We start from the raw sequence: 26,204 nt of genomic DNA, 5'->3' as shown, positions 1-26,204 counted from the left end.
GTATGTTCTAGTTGTAGGTCATTCTGGCTTTGCTATGTGGGATGCCACCTCAGCATGGCTTGATGAGCAGTGCTAGGTCTGCAACCAGGATCCAAAGTGGTGAAACCCTGGGCCGCCCAAGTAGAGTGTGCAAACTTAACCACTCAGCCACGGGGCCGGCCCCACTTATATGATTGTTATTCCAGCGTTGTTTTGTTTCTCTCTCTCAAACTAGACTAAGCAACATGAAGGCAGAGATCATATTATTCATCACATCAGTTTCCAAAAGTGTCTGGCACATGAGAAGGTATCAGAAAAACCTGTAGAACCAATGACTGAATAAATGAAGGCTTGATTAGGGAACCAATTTACCTTCAGATTGTGAATTTATTTTTAAAATTGAATGTCCATGTAATCAGCTCAGTACTTGGCACACTAACCCAAGATGTAGGGTAGAAGAGCATCCCTTAACCCCACTCTTTGTTTTACTTGGCAAATATTCATCAATATTTAATATTGGTGGGAAAAGATGGACAACAATGTATGGGATCTCATCATGAAAATATGACAGCTCTTTATGGCAGTCCTGTCCAAACCTATTGCTGCTTCGCTCTTAACCCCAGTCCCAAAGACTATCTGCTAGTTTTACACTTCTTGGCCCACACTTCCACCATTTAGGATTTCTTCCTCCCATGATCTCTCAGTGCTAGTTTCTGCAGGGCCATCCTCTGGGGATAGGTGGTTTGGGGTCTCAGTGGTGTGCAGTGCCTTGTTCTTTCCTCCTCTGCAGCTCCTCCCGCCGCCTTGCCTGCTGTTCACTCATGCAGTCCCTGAAGGCCTGCACCTGTGCCTGGCACTGTCGCCAGTCCTGGTACTGGGCCATGCACTCCTGCACTGCATAGTGGGAAGCAGCACAGCCAGATCGGGAGATCAGCTGGTCCAGAGGGTCCTCTTCCTCATCCTCCTTCTTCACCTGTCGGACCCAGGTATGGCCTTGAGTTGACATCTTTGGGAGTCTCTAGAACGTCAATGGAGGCAAGGTTAGAATAGGGACATGATTATAAATGAGGTTCCTCTACTATAAATACCACTGACCACTGCACTGTTATAGCCTATTTATGCATATGTTTTCCCTTGGAGACTGTAAGCTATTTGAGGACAGATATTGGACCTGATTCACCTTTGTGCCCCCAGCACTAGGCGTGGCAGAGTGCATGCCTACAAAATGGTTTGAACTGAACGGAATGAGACAAAGTATGTGAGAATGCTTAGCACAGCACTAAATAAGCTTCAATGGACTCTGCTAATGGAATCTGAATTAGGTGAAATGTCTCCTTTTTGGAGAAGCTATCTCTGATCCACCCCAAAAGAATTAATCTCTCTTCTTTTCTCCTATTGGTCTTATTCTATGGCTGGAGAAGAACAAAGTTTAACACTTGGGAGAGTACCCAATTATGCATAGGGTTTGACATATGGGAGGAATGGAGACAGCTGAGTGGCAGTAGCATACAGTGTGCAAGGGTCAGGGCAAGAGATGAGTCTGTGAGGTAAGTGAGAGTGCTTAATGTGAGGTGTATTTGCCCAGACTCTCTTCCCAAGATCATCTGCTTCAGAACACCCAGTAGAAAGTAGCACAGAGAAGGACCTTAAGGAAGGTTTGAAGAGAAATGACCCTGGCCTTTGCACAAATTTCACCATAACATGCTATAAAGGAGCGAAGATTCCTTAATGCCTGTGTCTCTGATTCACTCAGCAAAGGATCACTGAGTACCTATCATGCTAGAGCTGAGGATACAGGAGTGACCAAGACACAGTTCCTGCCTTCATGGAGTTTACAATCTAAACAAGTAAACAGTTTACTATACAGTGTGTCCAGACAGTTAAAACTGGGAACACAGTGGAGGGATACCAGACAAGGGCAGGAATAGGCAGGGAAGGCTTCCTGGGAAAGTGATTTCTAAACTGAGACTTGAAGGATGAATAGGAGTTAGCCAGAGATGGGGAGGAAGAATGTTCCTGGTCAATGGAAGAGCACGGAGGGGGTTGAGACAAAATGCAACACGGAGAGGAAGTGAAAGTTCCGTATGACTGGAGAATAAAGTATGAGAACAGGAAAACAAGTGAAATTGGCAAGACGAGAAAATATCTGATCATAGCAAGGCCTTGTTAGCCCTGTGAAGGCATTTAGAGGGCAATGGAAGTCACAAGAAGAATCTAAGCACTCCACAGCCCGACACAAAACTCAGTTGCTTTGGAGGAAGTATAACCTAAGGGAGGAGGGGGGAAATGGGCTTTGAAAACAGGCTTGGATTGGAAGCCTGGCTTTGTCAACTGACTCATTGGGTGACCTTGAGCAAATCAATTCATAATCTATCTTGAAAAAAAGAGATAATATCTACCTCACAGGATTGTCGAAGACTAAATGAGAGAATGCATGTAAGGAGACTGGCACGTCCAGAGTTCAATAAACGATAGTTCGTATTACTGTACATGTTTCCTCTTTCTAAATACACTGTGAGCTCTTTAAAGGCAAACCTCTTAGAGCAAGCACGGTGGAAAGAAAAGTGCCTTGGTTCCTAAACCTAGAAATCCGAGTTCAAATACCGGCACCACGCCTTACCATGCAATCTGTTTACCCTAGCATGCAATCTGTTTAAGTTTCCTCCTTAAAGTAATATTTAACTCGCAGAATTACTGTCAGGATTAATATGATAATAAGTGAAAAGTGCATGGGGTACAAGCGGATTCAGTAAATGCTACCGTACTCTTCCCTCGCCAAATCCCGCCTTCCGTGCCCCCTGGAGTAAAAAGAGGAGGACCCTTGCTCAGAGATGTGGGCAAGCGAGATGGTCGGCAGCTGGATGGCGGAGGCCGGCCTGGACTGACGTTTGGAAAGGAGGGGAAAGCAGAGAAAATCAGGTGGCCAAGTCACCTGAGGTTCCTCTCCCAACTTCAGGAGAGGACGCATGCGCGCGCGCAATGGCTGAGCGCACCTCGGTTGTGCCCGCTACGCTTCACCGCACAAAGGCGCCGCACGAGATGCTCACCGGAACAGGAGACCCGAACGCGCGCTCCTGCACGGCAGCGTCGGCTTTGCACGCAGTTGGAACGCTTCCGACTCTCCTGCCAGGAACCAGCCTCTATGGGGAGCGCGCGCGCGGACGTGGGTGAGGGGAAGGACCCACCGCGCATTTTCATTGGTGGCCTCTCGGTGTAGATCCCGCCCTCCGTCCTCGCCTCAGCCCCTTTCAGGGGACCCACTTCCGGGAAAGAGCGGAAGAGGCGGGCTAGTGGAGGCGGGTTCAAGATGGCGGCGCCTTTGAGGATTCAGAGCGACTGGGCGCAAGCCCTCAGGTGAATCCAAGCCCGGAACCGGGACAAAGGAGGCGGGTAACGGATGTTGCCTTTGCGTTAAGGATAACCTTGCCCGGCCCAGGATATCCATAGGGGTTACCTCATCAGTTGTTGAGGAAGCACTGGGTCTAGAAAAAGTCTCAAATCTACATGGTCATTGTTTTTCATTTTTAGAAGAGCTGCCATGAGGCCAAGGGAACACATAGGTCCTGTGTGATCCCAGCGTGAGAACTAGGATCGATGAGTTGAAGAAAGACTCTTGGCTGAGGAGTCATAGTTGTTTAGTAAATATTTATTGGTCGTCAGCTGTTTGCAAAAGTCCCTGGCCTCACCACCACCACATTGTCTTTGAGTGTATGATGAAATCTTTGTATCTTCCTCGGCCTGTAGTGCTCTGTTAGTCATATTGGACAATTCTGTTCAGGAAACCATGTGATATGATACTACCATGTCCAGACTCTGACCTAGGTAGATGCTTGGTAGAGTTCGGATGTGTACTCTAAACTTAAGGGTTGGTTCCTGCCCTCAAGAAGCTGACAGCTTAATTGGGAAGGCACAGGAAACCATTCATCCATTTAAAATATACTTTTGATCATATACTGTGCAAGTCATTACTCTAGATACCAGGATAAGTACAGCAGTGCCATGAATGGCAACTGTTATTACTGATAAGGGTTTTTCAAGTTGAAAAAATGGTGAAGATGAATAAAACATAGCCTCCTGCATTTAAGAAATTTAAACTTAATACCTTACTAGATAGGCCAAAACGAAATACACATCACTTGCTACAACAGAGAAAGTGTGATAAGTAATAAAGGAAGAACACTAACATTTATTGAGGGCCACCAGGTGCCTATGAGAGAAGGCAGAATCAGAATCAGAATCAGAGAAAGTAACTTGCCCAAGATCATGCAGCTAGTAAGTGATAGAGAGTTGCTGTCAACGTACGTCTTCCTCCTTAAAGGCCTAAGCCCTTTCCACTATACCTTAAAAGTGTTAGAGTGAGGAGATAAGGATTAGAGGTGCATTCTAAAACATGTAAAAAGTCTGTGAGGTGGTAGAACATAGACATCATATATAGTCCTTGGTTTCAATTCCTGCTTCATAGCTAGGTGACCTTGGGCAAGTCACTTCTCTCTGAGCTTCAGATTTTTATCTTTTTTTTAAAGATTTTATTTTTTCCTTTTTCTCCCCAAAGCTCCCTGGTACATAGTCGTATATTCTTAGTTGTGGGTCCTTCTATTTAGGCATGTGGGACACTGCCTTGGCATGGCCTGATGAGTGGTGCCATGTCCGTGCCCAGGATCCGAACCAACAAAACCCTGGGCCTTCGCAGCAAAGCTTGCAAACTTAACCACTCGGCCACAGGGCTGGTCCCTGGTTTTTTATCTTTAACATGGGGATAATAAAAGGTATCTTGTTAAGTTGTGAGGATTAATGATGTTATATGCAAAGTGCTGGCATAGGGCCTGGCTTACAATAGTCTCAATAAATATCTAAATATAAAATATTTGTGATTGTTCAAAGCTATAGAGCTATAAATGAATAGTGAACTCCGTATTGAAATATTTGCGCTTTGTTTAACCAACAGATATCTGGGTATTAAACACTTAATCGACAACTATTTCTTCAACAAATAAACCAAGTTTGTCTTAGAATAATCTATACCTGGATAAGATGTTATATTAGACGTGTTTAAGTACTATGGCCAAACTGGAAATTATATGATCTTTTTTCTCCCCTTGCACCAGTGGCATCCTTTTCAAGGTTAAGTGAGCCTAATTAGGCTTTTGTCTCTCTTCATAGGAAGGATGAAGGGGAGGCCTGGCTGAGCTGTCACCCCCCAGGTAATGTCCATAAATCTATATGCCTTCCCTTTAGAGAAGGAGGATTTACCATCCTTAGAAGAGAGCGTCCTACTTTCTCCTGGCCCAGACTCCTTGTGCAATGCTCATAATCTTCAAATGTTCTTGACCAATCTGTGCTGTACTCACATCACCTCAACTTCTCCATTCCGGGGAAAGGCCTTCAGATTGATTTCCCATTTAGAAGCCACAGACTTACTCATGGACACATTGCTGATGCATCTTAATCAGTTTCTTAGCCATTTATTATTGTACTCTAAACAGTTCTATAGCTTCAATTGTGACCTTCCTGATGATGATTCCTAGATCTAGAGCTCTAGTGCCGGGGTCCAGCCCCAGCTGAACAGGGTCTCCTGAGGGATGGACGGCGTTGGTGGGGGAGGAGGCGGTGAGACAAGGAGTTTGGTGTCCAAGTCTAACTTTATTTTGTGTATGTATGACTTATATAGGGCTCAGGGTATGCAAGGATGATTTCATGAAACAATCCTAGTACATGTTTTTGGCTCGCGTAAGCGGGTTTTTGCAAGGTAGACAATAGTCCTAAGAGTAATTGATTGTAAGGTAGACAATAGTCCTAAGAGCAATTGATTGTGTGTAGGCCCGGGGGGAGTCAAGCTTCTGCCCAAGAGTAATTGATTGTGTGTAGGCCCAGGGGGAGTTAAGCTTCTGTAATTCTTTACTTCAAGGAGGCTACCCCCAGCGGCCTCCTGACTCAATGGGCTTTGGCAACCACCATCCTCCCAGAGAGATCTGTGGGGGCTACAGATTTCTTCGTTCCTTCTCCACTCCCATCGCTTCACCAGACCAAAGGACGGGTCAGAATGTTCTTTCCCTAGAAGATGTTTTTTCCCAGAACTTTCCCTAGAATATTGTATTGTTTCATTTTCATTCCCAGGGCCGAGCTGACTTCCCCTGAAATAACCCCAGGTGCAGAACAGAGTAAGCAGAAGCAGGAAAGTCAAAAGTGCCAGGGAGACTTATTGCAGGTGCAGCCTGGTAGATTCCCTTGAGGGTCGCTGTGCGTCCCCTCATCTCTCTCCTGGACGGTGTCACAAGGCAGAGGCTTAACTTGTAGGCTGACGGCTCCCAGCACTCTAGCCCTGACCTCTCTTTGAATTCAAGTAGAGATTGAACAGTTGTCTGCTAGACATTTCTGCTAGAACACTTCTCTACTAGACATTCACTGTCATCTTGAATTTATCAAATCCAGAACCAAGCTGAGCACTTCTGTTGTCAAACAGGTTATCTTTCTAGATTTTCTCATTTCTTTTTTTCTTTTGAGGAAGATTAGCCCTGAGCTAACATCCACTGCCACTCCTCCTCTTTTTGCTGAGGAAGATAGGTCCTGAGCTAATATCTATGCCCATCTTCCTCTATTTTTTTTTAATATGTGAGATGCCTGCCACAGCATGGCTTAATAAGCAGTGTGTAGATCTGTGCCCAGCATTCGAAGTGGCAAACCCCCAGCTGCCGAAGCAGAGCACATGAACTTAACCGCTGTGCCACTGGGCTGGCCCCCTTATTTCCTAAGTTACTATCATTCTAGGCATCAGAGTGAAAAACCTAGTCGCTTTACTCTGCCATATCCAGATAGTTCCCAAATCTTATCAATTTTTCCTTTGACTGACACTCCTGTGTTATTCTTCTCTATTTGTTTGCAGTTAGTGTGGTGACATTAAAAGAAAAATCAAATTTCCTTCCAAATTTATCAGAAAGTTTTGTTTTACTGATTATTTTTCATTTCAGATACCTTTGATGTCTTTGTATAATAATATATTCTATTTCTAGGAGAAATAGAGGGTTTTTTGCTTTGGTTTGGGTTTTTTTGCTGAGGAAGATTTGCCCTGAGCTAACATCCACTGCCAATCTTCCTCTTTTTGTATGTGAACCGCCACCACAGCCTGACCACTGACAGACGAGTGGTGTAGGTCCCTGCCTGGGAACTGAACCTGGGCAGCTGAAGTGGAGTGTGCTGAACTTAACCCCTTGGCCACCAGGTCTGGCCCAGAAATAGAGTTTTAATCAGAGTCTTCTTTTGAGCAAATTGGTACTGCATAGAAGAAGAGAGAATGGTAGCTGGAAGGTCAAGGGTTTTGTTTTTAAAGATGGGAACTAATTGCAGAGCAATTAAAATATAGGTTGTAGGTAGCAGAGAGGACTGACTAAAAAACCAATGTCTTAGAAGAGATAGAAGGAGATAGAATTAAGTCTAAAAGAGTAAGATGAAAGAAGGTGAGGGTAAGTGCAGATGTAGATAAATGCATAGGCATGGACATGGAAATTTGAGAGTGTCTTAATGCCTCAGTTCTCTTTGTGATGTGTTGAAAATAGTGTCAGCTCCTAAGGAAGAGGTTTTTTGTTTTGATTTGTTTTTTTGTGAGGAAGACTGTCCCTGAGCTAACATCTCTTACCAATCTTTCTGTTTTTGCTTGAGGAAGATTGTCCTGAGCTAACATCTGTGCCAGTCTTCCTCTATTTTATGTGGGACGCTGCCACAGTGTGGCTTAAAGAGCAGTGCTAGGTCCACGCCCAGGATCTGAACCTGCGAACACCAGGCCACTGACGCAGAGTGCTCAAACTTAACCACTATGCCACGGGACCAGCCCCAGATTTTGTTTGTTTTTAAATAGCAGTTTTATTGAAGTAGAATGAGTGCTACTTACTTTACATACATTATTTCTATTTCTCACAATCCTATGAGGTAGGTACTATTAGGATCTTAATTTTTTTCAAGTAACAGCTTTATTGAGATATAATTTACATACCATAAGGTTCACCTTTTTAAAGTATATAGGGCTGGCCTGGTGGCATTGTGGTTAAGTTCACGCACTCTGCTTTGGCAGCCTGGGGTTCACAGGTTCAGATCCTGGGCATGGACCTGGCATCTCTCGTCAAGCCATGCTGTGGTGGCATACCACATAAAATAGAGGAAGATTGGCAGAGATGTTAGCTCAGTAACAACCTTTCTCAAGCAAAAAGAGGACAATTAGCGACAGATGTTAGCGACAATCTTCCTCACAAAAAAATAAATAAATAAAATAAATAAAGTATATAATTCAGTAGACTTTAGTATGTTCACAGAGTTGTGTATCTATCATGACTATCTAATGCCAGAACATTTTCATCACCCCTAAAAGAAACTCTATACTCTTTAGCAGTCATTCCCCATTCCCCCCCTCCTCCCAGCCCCTAGCAACCACTAATAAACTTTCTGTCTCTATGGATTTGCTTATTCTGGACATTTCATATAAATGGAATCATGAAATATGTGGTCTTCTGACTTCTTTCCTTTAGCATAACATTTCCAAGGTTCATCCATTTTTGTCAATACTTTGTTCCTTTTGTGGCCAAGTAATAGTCCGTTACATAGATACACCACATTTTTTTATCCATTCATCATTTGATGGACATTTGAGTTGTTTCTACTTCTTAGCTATTCAGAAAGAAGGTTTTTATGGCAGGATAGGTGTCATGAGAATTGGCTGCTGTGGGGAACAGCAGGGGCAAAAGGACTGCAAAACTATGCAGAGTTTGAGTGGTGCCAGTCTGCACAGTTGGGTCCTTTTCTCTAGCGGCACTTAGCAGCCTGCATGTAGGAATGTAGAAGGTGAGTATTTGGATTAATCCCAGGTCTGTTATATAGACGAAAAACCAACACTGAGATCATTTCAGTGACTTTACAAAGAGACCACTGAGGGTGCAGATAGGAGATAGTTTGCAGTGATGTACCATGAGGGCCAGACTTCATAGGGCAGTTGGTGAAGCCAAGAGGGAATCATAGAGTGGGACAAAAAGCCGAGTTCCCTCAATCCTATTTTTGTGGTGTCTTTCTGAACTATCGCTTCACGCTAGTTTTCTGCCAAAAGCTTCTTCACTAGATCTTCTCTTGTCCAAACTTCTACCCTAGATTGTGAGGCCCTCCATTAATATCCTCCATCTACCTTTTCCATGACTGTTGTAAGCAAACCTGGTATATTCTTTGATGCCTCCTTCCCCCTGTTCTTTCTGACTTTCTTTTATTCTTTACATGCCCCTGCCTGACTTGGAGTTTCCTTTGCTTATCTTCTGCCTAGCCCAGTCCTATCTTTCAAGGTCCTACTCAAGTTCCACCCTCTCTGGGAAGCCCTCCAACTCTGTGTCAATCCATGATGGGTGGTTTCTACTTCCCTCTTACTCCTAGAATTTCAGTTTGGTGCAACAGTTATTTACTGAATAATTTGTAGCACCCTGCTAGTTTCTGCAGTCCAGGTGTGCACAGTCTAGGGGGGAGGTCAGACATGTAAACTGTGTTATGGGCTGTTACAGAAGTATATATATAAAGTGCAGAAGAAGAATAGAAAGTTTTAAATTTCATTCTACCATCTACATATGTTTATATGTAGATGGGGTAATATTGTGTTTAGCCCATATTACTGAGAAAGCAATGTTCTACTTAAGCACATTTTCCAGATTACTGACGCTTAACTCTTTGCCATGTATTTTGCGTATATCCTGTGGATGTATATGCATGTTGATCTTCACCTTTCATCCTGGGAAAATTCCATTTCACAGCCAGCAAAACTGAGATTGAGATCACGCCACTAGCTTTCCCTACAAATAGTATGCTATATCTCTAAATCTTTGTTCCTAGCTTTTAGCCCTTGAGTGTATTCCCTCCCAAATTAGGTTCGCCTAGGCTAGTGCTCTTTCCACTTCACCTCACTTTTAATATGAATACCTGCTTTTCTTTCATGAGCCAATTTTCTGCTGTCTATACAGATGCCTAAATTGGGTCTTCAAGGAGAAAAATGTTAAATTCTTCTTCTTTTTTGAGACATGCTTCTTTTGTGCTTATAGGGAAACCAACTCTGTATGGCAACCTAACTTGTCAAGGAATTGGCCAAGATGGCATCCCAGAAGTTACAGCTTCAGAAGGATTTATTGTGAATGAAATAAACAAGGTAGGTTTTTATGTCTTCTAGAAGACACCATGTCCAAAACTGTGATTGTACCTATATATCTACTTTAAATATTTGTACTATTATCTATCTGTCAGTGTCATCTCCATTTCATTTGTACCATAATCATAGTTTTTATTGCCTTGAATATCAAGAGGTTTATTTTTGTAGTTACATATATTTTTAGATGCAATCAAACTTCTTAATACTTCCCTTATCCCCACACTGTACAATAGATAAATAATATGAGCCACATAGGTAATTTTAAAGTTTTTAGTAGCCACATGAAAAAGGAAAAAAGAAATGGGTGAAATTAATTTTAATAATATATTTTATTTAACCCAGTATGTCTAAAATATTTCAACCTCTAATTAATATTAAAAAAATATTAATGAGATATTTTATGTTCATTTTTTTCTTATTGTCTTTGAGATCCTGCATATATTTTATACTTACAGCTCATCTCAATTCAGACTCTAATTTTTATTGAAAATACTTGATATGTATGTAGATTTCATAAAATTTATAGTTGAGAACATAGATTCACAAACCCAAGTAGTTCTAAACATACTTAAAAAGTTTTCCAATAAATCAAGTATTCGTTTTTAAATTAAACTTTAAGTTAATAAAATAAAATATTCAGTTCCTTATTTGCATTGGCTACATTTCAAGTGCGCAGTAGCCTCATGTGGCTAGTACCTACCGTATTGGATAGCATAACCTTATAATGTGCCTGACCTTGGTGAAGACCTACATTAATGGTATTTAATGGTTTTTCTCATTGGTCTTTAAAGTGAGTAGATGGCCAAACTAAGTGTTGCAGAACCCATGATCTGACCTTCCTTACTCTTTCTGATGGCTGCAGTCAGTGTGCTTGGTGAGATGATTCCCAAAGGGTAAACCAGCCTTTTATTTTTCCCCATTTTTTGTGTAATTAAACTTTTTTAGTTGTAAAATATTTTGGGTATACTGATAAGAATAGAGAATACTTTGTTTTTTACATCAAGTTTTTAGCAAATGTTCATTTATTACTCTCTGTGCAAGGTAATAGGCAACATATTGTTATATATTTTATATATACTTTTCATAAACAGCCATGGTATTGTAGAAGGTGTCAGGAGATCTGAGTCCAAGTCTTAGTTAACTGACACTTACTAGCAATATGGTTTTGGATAAATAACTTAGTTCCCTGAGCCTCAGTTTCCTCATCTATAAAATGGAGATAGTATTCTACTTTATAGGCTGGCTGGTTAGTGGGGAGTGAGAGTGCATATGAATGAAACTAAGATATTACAAAAGTGAGTTGTTGTTTATCATAACATTCTAGGTGATTGGCATTTTAAATTTCCACCCAGATAAGCAAACAGACTCAGAGAGGTTAATTAACCCTAATAATCAAAGCTAGTTAGACTGTATACCAGAATTGAAACCCAGTTCTAATAACTTCAAGTATAACACCACTTTACCAGCCTACATTTTTCCCAGGTGTTTTGCATCCACAGCCTGGGTGCTGACTTCCTTTCTTCCCTTTGTACTCAGGCCCTGATGCAATTCTATCTCTTCCAGCATCATTGCTAATTTCTGCTGTGTACCTGCTGGGTCAGACAGTAAGTGCTTATGGTTGAGCATTCAATTCCTAACTGCCATGAGTCACTTTGCTATTTGATGTTGCTACATTGTTCTGTTAAACAGAAGATCTGTCATTATGTTTAAATACTTAACCCCAAAGAATAAAAAAGTTTAACTTTGAATTTTATCTTAGTGTGGAATACTCACATCCCCGCCCCCATCCCCAGATTTTTGCCTGTTTTGATGTCTCCTGCAACTTTTCTTTAAAATATTTTCATTAACAGCATGATTCTCCACTGCTTACATTGGAAGGTAGTTCCACATTTATCTTCCTCCATAGCCTGGTTATGGATTAAAGATTGATTTGCAGGATTGATAAGCACAAGAAAACCACTGATTCTTGAAATCTTTCCTGTAATTAGCCCCAAAGAAATTAAGTCTTCCGAGAGAAAACCCAATTCTTACAGAATCCTGAACACTAAGCTCTTGGAGCTCCTTGCACCCTTGCTAGCAGGAATATTTAGCCAGTAGAGTTTAGCTGACACTATAGTTTTGGGTACAGGAGGCAATTCCAAATCCAGGTCAGCTCTCTTGCAGCTATATGGGCTTTGTCATGTGTTAGAAGCAAAAACTCATTTAATGAAAGGCCTGCAGGCAGCCAGGCGTGCGTATACTAGCTAAGAAAGTACTGTTTATATGAATATTCTGATTTTCTTTTTAAAGGAGTGGAAGACCTGTAATAAGAGCATATTGATTTTTAGTGATGAGAATATTATGATTTCAAAAGTAATGAACTGTGAGAACCCGTGCTTATTGTACATAGATTAACCTTATAAAGAGGTTCAGAAAATCTTGATTACTGAAGACATTTTCATTGTCCAGTAGAATTTCCAGAAACTTTGGAGTGCTGCTACAGAAGAAATAGCAGATTAAGGGCTGTTTAGTGAGTGCAGCTCCTCAGCTCTCTATAGGAGACAATATATCCTTAGGTGGTGGTGGTGGTATTCTACTGGTTAGAGTAAGGGACTGTCATTTTGCAAGAATACTTGAAAAACGTTTATCTAGCCTTTTATACATCAACACGTGCTATCTTAAATGATTACAAAGGCGGCCTTTAGCAAGTCATATAGCCTGAATCTAACATCTGGTTCTAGGTATAATTTCCTACTGTGTCACCAGTGTTGTCTTGCTACAGTAGCTGAAAGATGTGATAATGACTAGGCAAAACACCTGGGCAATCATAATACAGCTCTCTGACAGTGACCTATCTACAAACATGTACAGTTAGTTGAAGTCCTAGGTGGAATGGGCCCCACAAGCTTGACCAGGGCCTACACATTGTATGAGTGTACCGTAATTTACTTTACCACTTTTCTCTGGTAACTGTAGATGTCAGTAGCCTAAGCTTTTCTCTGCAAGTCTTACAGGCAGCAAGTTTACTTGTAAACTAATCTGTGAGGCCCCGGGCTTGGAGGCTAGTGCTGTTTTCTCACATCTCTTTATGAACTCTTCTGTTGGTCCTATTCCTTGCTCTGGTGCTAATTGAGAGTACTGGTGTTAGATTTTCTTCTAAAAATTAATGGTCTCACCTTTGTCAACTGTATCTTATTGTTGGTCTGTCTTCTATGGTACAGTTTACTTCAACAGAAAAAGATAATGGCAGCTCATCGGTACCAAATCATATTGCAGCCCTCTGCAGTAAAAGAATTGTTCGTCTGTGAGGCGTGATAGTTTTATGGGCTGGGGAAGGAGGATTAGAGAAGGTACACTTAAAAGATGAGAATTTCTTGTCATCCTAATATTTTCTTTAAGGGGCCTTGATTCCACTGGAGTAGCTTTACTGATGAATTTCATCTTTCCCCCTCTGTTTAGAAAAGCATTCATATTTCATGTCCAAAGGAAAATGCATCTTCAAAGTTTTTGGCACCATGTACTACTTTTCCCAGAATTCATGCAAAGAGTGTAAGTATTTTGAGAAAATGTAATAGCAGGTTAATTTTTCATTTTATCTGCTTGTCTAGTGCTATGAATGTTTTCATAATTAATGTCTTCCATTTACTTTGCATTGTAAGATAAAACAGCTGATGAAGTGTGATACGTTTGGCAAAATTGGTACTTGGGTCTACATAGAATGTGTCTATGCTCACTAGTAATCTTAGAGAAAGGAATTGTGTGAAATTTCCTTATACATATTTTAGCAGAACTACTTACCACCTTTTGGATAGTGATGATAGTAGCTGATGTTTGCATAATTTGCCACTGTCGTATTTCTGTTCCTTTTTGCCAACAGGACGTTTTCTCAAAATTGCAAGTACAACATATTGAAGAATAATTTTCTTTCCTTTTTTTAAGAAAAAGATTGACACCTGAGCTAACATCTGTTGCCAGTCTTCTTTTTTTGCTTCTTCCCCCCAAAGCCCCCCAGTGCGTAGTTGTATATTCTAGTTGTAGGTCCTTCTGGCTCTGTGATGTGGGACGCCGCCTCAGCATGGGCTGATGAGTGGTGCTAGGTCTGCACCCAAGATCTGACCTGGTGAAACCCTGGGCCACCGAAGCGGAGCATGAGAACTTAACCACTCTGCCATGGGGCTGGCCCCCGAAGAATAATTTTGAAAAGACTTTGTGATAAAGACCTTTCTACTACCATGATGTTTTTGTAAGCAAAAGTGAGAAAGAGGTGGATAAACTGATTATATTAAAGCCTTCCACTTCTTATTGTGTGGTATTATTTTTAAAAATAGCTATTTTTTACCCTTATTGCAAAACAAATATATGTTTAGTGATGAAAATTTAGGAAATATAAAAGAAAGTGAAAATCAGTCATACTTCTACAACCTAAAGATAACTGTTGTGAACTTTTGTTATATAGCCTTTATTAATAATAATCATAGTGGTAATAGCTAATATTTATTCATTGCCCTACTATGTGCCAACACTGTGCTGAGCTTTACATATCGTTTTGCTTGAACCTCTCAATATTTTTTTAAAAAATATTTTACCAAAATATATGTAAATATTTTACTGAAATAGGTTTTTACAGTACATGCTGTTTTATAACTTGCTTTTTATTCCTTAATAATATATTATGTACCTCATTTTATGTCATCTTTCTCTGTATTCTTTTAGGAGCTGTATAGTGTTCCACCCTATGACTTTACTATAATTAGTTTCTCCAGTCTCATATTACTGGACATTCGGGTGTTTCTGATTTCATATTTTGATGATATACTTATAGCTAACCCTTTGCTCACAAAAATAGGAAGAGGTTAGAATGCATTTGTAAAAGTAGAATTGCTGAGTCACAGGTAATGCAAATTATAAGGCTTTTGGTGTGTTCTAACTGACCTTCATTTACCTGATTTGTTGAGTCACCCACTGCTCTGCATTTCCTCTGTAAAATGTACTGACTGATGCCACAGCATGTTTGCAGCTCAAGCTCTTCCCAGAGGTCTGAATACTTCTGACACTGCCGGTTAAGTTGAATGCTTACCGAGGATCAGTTACAATGCCAGTTATATTATTTTTGAAATTATGTTAATTAATTAAATATGTTAAACCAATGAAATATGAGTGTGAAAAGGCAGAGAGTGATTATTTGAAAACTAACTTAATTGCTTTGTAAAGACTTGGTAAACATGGGCTGCTATTATATTATGTGTAGGCAAGATAAATGCAAAATGTTAGGGAAAAGATTGAAAGAAGCACTAGATGAAGTTTTGCTCTTAAACTGCTTTGTAAGTGTGAGTAAAGATTTGTCTTTAAAGAAACTGGAAGTTGTAAATTGTGCCTTTTGGTTATAGTTTATTATAAGAAAGTCAAGGTGAAGCTTCTTTATAGTAATCAGTGGACTAATGAAAAGATTAGTGAATTTTAATGTACATTTATTTATTTGAGTTAAAGTAAAATGTAGGTATTTGTGTATCATTTTTTATTATTTTCTACTTTAACTGAATTTTTTGATTATTTGACCTACCACTGGGCCCTATCAATTGACTAAAAGGGCTTTTTACTGTATTGCTTTTCTGCCAGCCTGACTTCACACACTCTGCCAATACTGGATATTAGAATTTTTTCTTAAGTTTTACCAATTTGAGAAATGGTATTTCTTTGTTAGTTTAATTTACGTTCCTTTGCTTAATCAAGGGTTGACCACTTTTTCATATATTTTTTGGCTGCTCTTCATGTCATTTGCCGATTTTTCTAAGTGTGGATGTTTTCTTTATTGGTGGGAGCTCTTCTTGTATTAAGGGCATTGATCCCTTGCCCTGTATTTTTCAGATAGTTTTTTCTAGCTTATTTTTTACTGTTAAATTTGTTTATAGTGTCTTTTGACACACAAATATTTAATATTTCTGGATAATAAGACCTATCAGTTTATTCCTTTATGGTAACTGCCTTTGGGGTCCTGCATAAAGTAGTCCATGAGTTTATATATATTCACTTTTAATTGTATAGCATAATGTATAAGAGCAGATTCTAAAGACAAACTCATTGGATTTGACTTCTTGGATTCAAATTTTGGTTCTGCCATTTACTGACTGTGTGACTTTGGGCCAGGAACTTGACTTCCCTGTGCTGCAGGTTCCTTATCTGTAAAATTAATATTTAATATTTATCTCTTAGGGTTGTTATGAGGATTCAAGCAGTGAGAATTGAATCTGGAACATAGTAAGCACAATATAACTGTTAAATAAAATTATACATACAATATTTTCTTTGGTTTTTTTGTTTGTTTTTTTTTTACATTTCAAGCTTTATTTTTGTTATTTGGTTTGAAGTAGGGATATAACAATTCTTTTTGAAATGATTAGTAAGTTGCAACCTTAGAAGGTAATCCATCCTTTATCTCACTGACTTGAATTGTCATCTTTATGTAGGTTGTCCCATTGATCTGTTGTTTTTTTGCTGTGACTAGGGAGTGCATCTTTAGCTTTAAACTCTGGCCTGGGTTTGTATCCTGGCTCTGCTATGTCACCTTGGGGAAATTACTTAATCACCTCTTAAACCTCAGATTCCTCATCTGAAAAATAGGAATAATACCTATCTTATAGATTTTTGGGGGGGTTATAGGAGAGTAGTGTCTGTTACATGTCTGGCACATAATAACTGTTCAATAAATGTTAGTTCCCTTTCCTCTTTTTCTTAAATAAAAGTTTGGAGGAAGGAGACAGCTGGTATGACCTATAATCTGCTCTTGAGTGTCCTATCACTTTGAAAGAAATGGATAGTTCTGACTTAATTACTTTTTAGGTCTGGGACCTAGGGCCCCAGAGATATGTAACACAGATAAATAACATAATATCCCTGTCCCCTCCAGGGACAGCATATTAACTGAGAGGATATAGTACGATACATCAGTTTCTCAGCCTTGGCACTATTGACATCGTGAGCTGGATAATTCTTTATTGTAGGGGTCTGTTTTATGCACTGCAGGATGTTTAGCAGCAACCTTGGCCGATACCTACGAGTTGCCAGTGGGACATTACCCCCAGCTGTGTCAACTGAAAATGTTTCCAGACATTGCCAAATATCCCCTCAGGAACAAATTCACCCCTAGTTGACGACAGCTACAATATATGAACATAGTGCTGAAAACCACTGGGGGAGAAAGTGATGAACTCCTTGGGAGAGTTGGGAAAACCACTCACCTTTTGAGAAGTGGGTCTTTTTTTGTAAATCATTAATTGTGCCCCTTTTCTATTTCTTATTCGAGCTCATTATTAGGTGATTCATCAATTTATTGATCACCTACTATGTTCCTGGTATTCTGGGCACTGGAGCTGTAGCAATGAATAAATCTGTGGTGTAGAGCTTACATTCTGGCAGTGTGGGGCCAGACAGGATTTGCTAGTGACTTGGATGTGAGATGTGAGAGAAAATAAGGAGTTGGGATGATGCCTAAAATCATGGCCTGAGAATCGGGCAAATTGTGGTGCCATTTATTAATTGGGGGACAAGTAGTAGTATTGGTATGGAGTAATGGGACTTACAAGTTCTGTTTCTTACATGTTAAGTTTGAGGTGTCTGGTATAAAGCCAAAAGTCTGCTTAGCAGACGGTCAGATAAATGCCACCTGAGTCAGGAAAGAGGTTGAACCATGTTGTTTTAGGGATTAAATTGATTTCAGAGTGAGTAGGAAAGTGTTTAAATATGTCTTGTTTCTGGGGTCCTGCTAATAGAGACAGTAGTTGGTCTTGTTGATACAAGTCAGATGACTTTACTTTCCTACCTAGTGTTGATGAGATACTTCATCTCTGTTCTCAAACTGCTATCATTTGGTATTTGTTGAATAGTTACTATGTACATAGCCTGTGATTTGTGGAAGAAATTCCTGAACATAGTTCTGACACTTAAGAGCTCATCATGTAGTTGGGGAGCCAGATATAGAGTTGAAAGAAGTTAATTGACAGTACCAGCCGTCAGAGTTAAGGTCCAGGATTAGGGTGGTAGCAGTAGTGTTGAAGAAGAAATAGATCTGAGAGAGATGTTTCCTACACTAGAATGTGAAGGCAGGGCTATGTCAAATTTACCTCACCACCCAGTGATGGGAAGCTAGGAGCAGAATGGGATTATTATGAGATCAAATGATATAATGTATTTGGAAATGTTTTATGAATGATAAAACATGATAAAAAATGTTAATTGTCATAATCCTTAAAATTAAAGGATCTATAATTAACAGTCTTTTTATTCTGAGGAACCAAATTAAAGAAGAAAAAGTCTTAGAAAGTGTTTGAGTTGACCCACTTATCCCTTTAGTTCTTGCCAAACCTATTGATTATGGTATAATTGGCATAGAACAAAGTAAAATGGAGGCTTGATAATTAAAGCAAAAATCCCTACTTTTTCTATAATAATTTAGGTCATATGGGAATCATTGTTGCTGGGAATATGTCTGGGATTATATATCTCAGTCTTGCATTTCTGGAATATTTGTAACTGGATGTTTTTTAATAAGTGTATGTATGCCTGTGTATGAAGGAGACTTGGCATTCTGATCATGGCTTATGCATGGAGTGATTGTTAGCATTGAAATTGTGTAAGAGAATCTGAGAATTCTCTGTTACTTATTCTGAAATACGAACACACACACTCTTAGGATTTTACAGAGGGAATGTAAAGCAGTCAGTTGGAAGCATCTTTGCTTCCATGAATTCTTCTGGTGCATCTTGGAAGACTGTCTTTTGTGTAAGTGGGTTCATAAGAATTAGGAGAGGTATCTTAATTTTAAAATAAAATAGCAAAAGATGGAAACTATGGAAATGATATGAGGATAGGGAAAACTTTTTAGTTAAGGCAGGAGACTATAGATGAATACAAGAATATCTTTTTGTTTTGAGAAATAGAAGATGTTGGCTCTAGCCTTGTTGGGAGATTTGTGAGATAACTCAGCCTTCACAGGAAACACATGTCCTTTGTGTTGGGACTTGAAGAAGTCTTAGAGAAGTGTGAAATGGGGGGTGGGGGGGTTGTGACATATTTCAAGGGAAGAAGAGCGTTTCACTGTTTGTAACACTGATTGTTTTGTCTTTTGAACAGGTGACATGCCTGGACATTTCTAGTGGAGGAGGCCTTGGTGTATCTTCTAGTTCTGATGGGAGCATGAAGATCTGGCAAGCTTCCAATGGAGAGCTCAGAGTAAAGACTTTGATTATACTTTAGGTCTTATGCTTGAAGGGTGGTCGGAGAAACTTTAGACTGGGTCGTGAAAAGAAGAGTGGCCCATTCTAAAAATGTAGGACCACTGCACTTCAGTTGATCTTTGCTCTCCCATTTGTTAATGTAAGAACCATCCTCAAGCTTGGTGATTTGCCAGAATAAATTGGGGCTGGAACTGTGGAGGAGGCAGGCCAGTGAATGTGTTAACTGGTGATCCCTTTGTATGAGCTGCCTTCCGTTATCAGTTTCTAGGAGAGAGTAACTAGGCTATTACACTGATTCTATGGCTGAGCCCCCCAGCCTGTACAGAGGATTTTAAGAGGTAAGTAAAAGAGTCCTCAAGCCTCCTCAGCTCCTTATGTATAGAACTAGGCTTAGGGATGGCTGTGAAAGCTGTGGAGTTCCAATCCACAACATTTGTAGCCAAAACCCAGGAAAGGGAACCAACAATCTTAGAATACTACCTTGTAGACAGATGACCTAAAGAGATCCTTTGGACCTCTTTAATTTTAAAACCCAGCATGTGGGTGTAGCATGTAGATATTTCATTTAAGGGACTAAGGATATGGGAGGTAAGAGAACTCAAGGGATGGACAAGAGAACTAGCACGAAATTTTCTTTTGTTTTTCCAGAGAGTATTGGAAGGACATGTGTTTGATGTGAATTGTTGCAGGTTTTTCCCATCAGGCCTTGTGGTTCTGAGTGGGGGTATGGATGCCCAACTGAAGATCTGGTCAGCTGAAGATGCTAGCTGCGTAGTGACTTTCAAAGGTCACAAAGGAGGTATGAGTGGTGATTTCGCCAAAAGACTTCTCTAATCAGCCCCAGAGACAAATCACCAGGAAGACAGAAACAGAAGCCACTTATCCACAAAAACACAAATCATTCATCCAACTGGCCATTTAAATGAGCTGCTATTTCTCCAAGGATTAGAAATTCCTTTGTTACTCAGTCTTGTTATTGCTGTCTAAAACTAACTGCCTTACACAGAAGTTGTTTTCCACAATTGATAAAGGAAAAAGTCCTCCCTAGGAGATCATCTACTTGTGTGCTGGGGAAAAAAGAGAGGAGAGGTATGCCCACAGTTTCTCATTATTAGTCCTTTGGCTGAGGTGACAGTAAAAGCTGGGTAGCAAATGGCTGCATCATCAGACATCAGAGATAGAGCTTACTACTGACTGTTGATTCCCATGGCTTTAAATCACAGTTCAGATTTTAAAAGTGGATTAGACAGGGGCCAGCACAGTGGCATAGTGGTAAGTTTGCATGCTCTGCTTTGGTGGCCTGGGGTTCGCAGGTTCGGATCCTGGGCCCGGATGGACCTATGCACTGCTTATCAAGCCATGCTGTGGCAGGCGTTCCACATATAAAATAGAGGAAGATTTGCACAGATGTTAGCCCAGGGCCAGTCTTCCTCAGGAAAAAGAGGAGGATTGGTGGCAGATGTTAGCTCAGGGCTAATCTTCCTCACCGAAAAAAAGGATTAACCATGTAACCAATTGATAGCAGACTATAGGGACAGAATGAGAACATCTTCCCCTTGTAACTGATTGGTTGGTTTTTTGGGAAAGAACGATAATCTAAAGATATTTTATCCTTAATTGGAATGTTAAAAAGGTGATAAATATGTTATTCTTATTTTACAAGTTTGGATATTTTTGAAAATCTAATAACATTCCTAGGTAATTCCTTACCTTGATCCCTCCCTTGGAACCATAACACATATCATCTATATTACTCATTTGGAAATTATGTATTGTTGTGTACTTATGGTATTTGCCTTGTGTACCTGACTATATTATAAATAACTTGCATATAGAAATTCAGTTTTAAGTTTTAATATTTCTTTATATTGATTTGCCATATTACATACAGATCATCTAGCAAACGCATGTGTTAACCTTAGCAAATGAATGCCTTACTTCTAAAGCTGTGAGTATGTAGGTGCACTGAGAAGGAATAGAAAGGACATTTGGAGCCTTCCTCACGTTCAGCATGAAGAACTGACAGGTCTAAGGAGTCAAAGCGTCCTGCACAGTTGGGGAGTCCAGGAGCCAAAGGAGTCTAGAGGAACACTGAAGGATTCACCTCAGATCTGGCCATCCTTCTGAGTGTGTGAGGCATGGGGAAACTTTCCAATGGAACAAGGCATGACTCTGCATGTTGAACTGAATAAGATGCATATTCAACGTCAGTGCACAATCAGCTTAGGAATACCTTTGGATTACTGCAGATACTGAGTGTGCCCTCCACATGAATCCTAATTCTCCCAGCCTTCTTCCCTTCTTAAGAACACGTGTCACTTAGCTTAGAGTGAATTACACAGTGTTTGTTAATCTGATTTAAGCTTTTAAAGATTTTATTTTTTTTGCTTTTTCTCCCCAAAGCCCCCCGGTACATAGTTGTATATTCTTAGTTGTGGGTCTTTCTAGTTGTGGTTTGATGAGCGGTGCCATGTCCACTCCCAGGATTCAAACCGACGAAACACTGGGCCACCTGCAGCGGAGCACACAAACTTAACCACTCGGCCACGGGGCCAGCCCCAGATTTAAGCTTTTATTCATATAGTTGTTCCATTCTTTTGGCCTTGTGAGAAAGTCCTGGGAGAGGGGTGGGGGCTTCTCCAGAGTATAAGGAGGAGAGTTTTTATTATATTGAACAAAAATGATAAACTTTAGGAGAAATGACATGAAGTCAGATCCAGGCTGACATTTGTCAGGTCTTGGATGCTCCTCTCCGGTTAGTTCTGTAAAGTAGCCCTGGGTTTGGGGCTGCCCATTCTTCTACAGTACAAAGCAAAAATCAAGTTTAATCTCCAATAGCTTAGCAGCATTTCTGTCACTCTAGCCAGAACTTCCAAGTTGCTTTGTGTCTCCTGTTTTACAATATCTTTAGTTATGAGATTTTGAAGCATTTTATTAACGAAAGCCATGAACCACATAAAACAGAGTAAAGAATTATTACCTGCATTTGTGATCCTTAGTGGTTTCACAAGTGGTGACTAAATAAGAGAAGCAGAAGATAATAAGTGTTGAAAGCGAACATGGCCTTTTATTGCCTAGAGTAAGTCTTGGCAAGCAAGATATAAAAGAAAACACCAGGAAGACTGCACTGAACCTAGTCTGATGCTTATTGCATTAGGACACTAATAAAGTAGCTCTGTATGAAGATCTGTTGTAAAGGATAACCTTTTGTTAGCTTAATTAAGTCCCTGGCTTGCTTACAGCTTCTAGTATATGAAAACATGATAATGGGGCTGGCCTCTGGCCGAGTGGTTGAGTTCACACACTCTGCTTTGGTGGCCCAGGGTTTCGCTGGTTCAGATCCTGGGCATGGACATGGCACCGCTCATTAGGCCATGTTGAGGTGGCGTCCCACATACCACAACTAGAAGGACCCACAACTAAAATATACAACTAGGTACTGGGGGAGATTTGGGGAGAAAAAACAGAAAAATAAAAAAAAAAGAAAGAAAACATGATAATGATACAGTAGACTGGGATTTGGAGACATACAAATCTTGGTTTAAATCTTAATTCTTCCACTTACAATCTATGTGACCTTGGAAAGTTGCTTAACTTTTCTGAACCTTAATTTCCTCAGATGTAAAATGGGGATAGTAGTATTAAATGAGATGATGCATATGAAGGATTTAACATAATCCCTGGTATATAATAAGTGCACAGTAAATATTATTATTGTTCATATAAAATATAAAACTAAATTTTAATTTCTGCCAGGAAAGGTGAGCCTTATCATGTTTTAACATACTTGTCAAATGTGAAAAGTGGAAATTGTTATTTCTGATAGAGTAGACATTTTCCAGTGGAAACAAATATGACCCTAGATAATACGTAACTGATCTTCCCTAATACTTTTGGATACATATTTTATATATAATTAAAGGATTAGTGTGTTTTTTACTTAATTAACACGCAGAGGTAAGATTTGTGTATGTTTCTAAATCTTTCCAATGAAAAGTTGAACTAAAAGTAGTTTTGTGTTTGTAATATATGAGTTTACTAAGTAGCTCTAAAGTGTACTTTAACCAGTTTGAAATTTTCAAATTAAGGTTGGTGGATTTGGAGGTATATATTCATAATACTAATTCTTTGTAATAAGGACCAGATCTTTCATAATCTGAAAACTTTTAGACCAAATGAAACACCATTTCAGTTGATTGGTTGAGGGTTTTTTGGCTCACTAGAGTAGGAAAGATGCTTACATTTGTAGAATAATTTTAAGAAACTAGGTTGCATTTTCAGCACTTGGGCTATTATTTTCCAGCTTTTTTTTTCTTGAAGATTGGCACCAGAGCTAACATCTGTTGCCAATCTTCCTCTTCTTTTTTTTCCTTTTCTCCCCGAAGTCCTCCCCCTACCCTGCCCCCTACATAGTTGTATATTCTAGTTGTAGGTCCCTATGGTTGTGCTATGTGGGACACCCCCTCAGCATGGCCCAACGAATGGTGTGAGGTCTGTACCCAGGATCCAAAACAGTGAAACCCTGGGCCACCAAAGCAGAGCGTGCAAACTTAACCACTTGGCCATGGGGCCAGCCCCTTCAAGCTCTTATATACTTTCTTTGAAACAGGATATGCTGCCTCCAAGTAATACTAGGTGCTTCAAGGCTCATTTTTTTCTGAGATCTGAGGCACAGTCGTTAGTTTTCCCATGTACACATATGTATCTTGCTCCCTAGCAACATTAAAACAGCTTAATAGTAAAACTAGATAATTTTAACAGAGGAAATGTGTTAAAAAACATGTCTAGAAATATGAAATTTGCTCTATTTCTTCCTAATATTGATTTCAGTCATAGTTTCGTCTAACATTGTTCTTATTTCCCAGACTTTAGCTAGGATGTTTATATGTGATGCAGCTGAATCTTTTCTTGAAGGCAAATACTTTTTGATCTTGTTTCTTTGTTGAGGACTTGTATCTGGTTTGGTATCTAAAGTCTTTGCAGCTTCTGGTAGGTCTTAGCTATGGCTGCTTCTGTTACAAAGGCATTCCTGCTACTTTCATAGCTTTTTTCTAAAGTAATTCCTCATAAGTTCCTGCTCCTGTAGGACTCCTCTTTCTTTTATTCTTGTCATCTAAGAGTGAAGAGACCCACACTAGATGCCAATATATTGTGAGTGACATTTTATTAGAGAGAGGGTGATAATTTTCTACTCTACTTTTATAGAAAAAGGAAACTTTCTAGATGGCAGCTCTTTGCTAAGTGTTACTTGAAATTTGTACGTAGTTACTACCATTCATAGCTCCCTAGCTACAGCCATAGCATCCTGCCTTGGATACTTTTCAGAACTATTTTTTTAAAAAGTTTGCCCTACTTCCATGGAACTCAATAACATTTTTAAATAGCAGTTAGAACTTTCCAATAAAGAGATAAACAGGTCTTTGATTGCTTAATAAGAGCTGAAGGCCCTTCCTAATGTTCCTATTGGTGATTCCTTGAGATTCTTAAAAAATCTAAAATCTTTTTCTAGCTGGTTTATGCTGAATGTGTTGTGGAGATAGAGTGGAAAGGTGGATTTTCCAAACTCGAAATACTTTGCCGTTACGAAATATGTTGTAAATAAGAAACATAAAATAGCAGCAAAACATATTGCCTCGTTAGATCTGTTTCTGAGAGGAAGGTTACCTTAAAAACCTTGTCTAAAGTGGCCTTTATCCAGTGGATATATAATTGCAAGGATTACATTTTATTTTTCCAAAAACTATAGTTAGCTGTATAAATGGGATTTAGTTTTTATTTTAAGTTGGATGTATTTAGAAATTGACACTTGATTAGGTCCCACCTGAGTTGTCTCTAATCGTATTTGCTAACAGGCCCTAAGTTGACTACTTTTTCAGTTTGTGGCATTTTCATAAACTCATCTTTTTCTGAAAAAAATTTTCGAAGTGAAATTTCCACTAAGAATTGAGGCATGTGGTTACTTGCATGGGTCATCCATCATCTATTCCTTATGTTGAGTTATCCTGTAGAGTTTTTGTCAAGATTTGTATATCTCAAGTCATCCTTACCTTGAGAGGAATGGGAGCAAGCCACAGATCACTAACCTGAGCTTCAGTCAGGAGCTCTTATTCTCAATCTGCAAGTGTTTATGGGGTGCCTATAATAGAATCAGTAAGTGGGTTTTAAGAAAACAAGTGCTAGCCCTGCCTGTGACACCATAGGGTCGGAATACCTTTTACTCTATACAGTCCTGTGTTAGCACATATTTGCCACTTTATTCTAACTCTTTATGTCCATGACTATCTCTACCTTTTAATGCTGTGTGCTTCTGAGGCTAGAGCCCATAGCATATATTCAGATAACAGGTAATAAAGGGCTTCAAAGGGGCTGGCCCCATGGCCGAGTGGTTAAGTTCGTGCGCTCTGCTGCAGGCAGCCCAGAGTTTCGTTGGTTCGAATCCTGGGTGCGGACATGGCACTGCTCATCAAACCACGCTGAGGCAGCATCCCACATGCCACAACTAGAAGGACCCACAACGAAGAATTTACAACTATGTACTGGAGGGCTTTGGGGAGAAAAATGAAAAAATAAAATCTTTAAAAAAAATTATAAAGTCTGTGGACATTTTGGATATTGTAACACTCTGGATCTTATTTGTCGTGGTATGGTACAGGGGCCTGATAGATGTGTGTGCTCACCTTCCTGCTGGGCTCCTCTAACACTACTCTGGTGAAAGGGGAGCACTGGCTCACACTGCCTCTGCAAACTGATGAGATGCGACCTCAGCTTCCCTCTTGGCACTGCTGACCCCCTCCTGGTGAAAGTGGGGCACTGACTTGTACCACCTCAACTTGCACCACCTTCTTGCCTCCAGGTGG

At 39.9% G+C, this 26,204-nt stretch overlaps 2 protein-coding genes across 13 annotated transcripts in view; one reads left to right on the top strand and one right to left on the bottom strand.

The window, feature by feature from the left end:
• Nucleotides 1–346: 346 nt before the first annotated feature.
• COA4 (cytochrome c oxidase assembly factor 4 homolog) lies at nucleotides 347–3,165 on the bottom strand. 4 transcript variants are annotated; one of them, XM_014842082.3, is made up of 2 exons: nucleotides 3,027–3,165; nucleotides 347–997 (listed from the first exon to the last, which is right to left on the bottom strand). In XM_014842082.3, the coding sequence occupies exon 2, from the start codon at nucleotides 983–985 to the stop codon at nucleotides 731–733; it is 255 nt and encodes an 84-aa protein (XP_014697568.1). In that variant the 5' UTR covers nucleotides 986–997; nucleotides 3,027–3,165; the 3' UTR covers nucleotides 347–730. The 4 variants fall into 4 exon arrangements, with proteins under 4 accessions (XP_014697568.1, XP_014697564.1, XP_014697565.1 ...); XM_014842078.3 differs by having other exon boundaries at nucleotides 2,912–3,148; XM_014842079.3 differs by having other exon boundaries at nucleotides 2,973–3,112.
• Nucleotides 3,152–26,204, top strand: part of PAAF1 (proteasomal ATPase associated factor 1) — a 42,029-nt gene continuing 18,976 nt past the window's right edge. For 3 of the 9 annotated variants that reach the window (XM_014842071.3, XM_014842070.3, XM_014842072.3), the window contains exons 1-6: nucleotides 3,152–3,333; nucleotides 5,140–5,180; nucleotides 10,035–10,138; nucleotides 13,577–13,666; nucleotides 19,244–19,342; nucleotides 19,996–20,146. In XM_014842071.3, the coding sequence (XP_014697557.1) occupies nucleotides 3,287–3,333; nucleotides 5,140–5,180; nucleotides 10,035–10,138; nucleotides 13,577–13,666; nucleotides 19,244–19,342; nucleotides 19,996–20,146 (532 nt within the window). In that variant the 5' untranslated portion in view covers nucleotides 3,152–3,286. Of the gene's footprint in view, nucleotides 3,370–5,139; nucleotides 5,181–10,034; nucleotides 10,139–10,929; nucleotides 11,032–11,674; nucleotides 11,743–13,338; nucleotides 13,468–13,576; nucleotides 13,667–19,243; nucleotides 19,343–19,995; nucleotides 20,147–26,204 lie in introns of all 9 variants that reach the window. The other 6 variants (XM_070490725.1, XM_070490722.1, XM_070490721.1 and 3 more) reach the window with 6 other exon arrangements.

The sequence above is a fragment of the Equus asinus genome, chromosome 20 (genome assembly GCF_041296235.1).
Source record: "Equus asinus isolate D_3611 breed Donkey chromosome 20, EquAss-T2T_v2, whole genome shotgun sequence".
NCBI lineage: Eukaryota > Metazoa > Chordata > Mammalia > Perissodactyla > Equidae > Equus > Equus asinus.
This window is presented reverse-complemented; position numbering and strand designations above follow the sequence as displayed.

Excerpts from the sequence above, each read along its gene's own strand:
- COA4 (XM_014842078.3), bottom strand. The coding sequence starts at position 2,947 with ATGCGTCCTCTCCTGAAGTTGGGAGAGGAACCTCAG. Across the intron at positions 998-2,911 it reads AGTTGGGAGAGGAACCTCAG|AGACTCCCAAAGATGTCAAC; the intron begins GTGACTTGGCCA and ends TTGACGTTCTAG.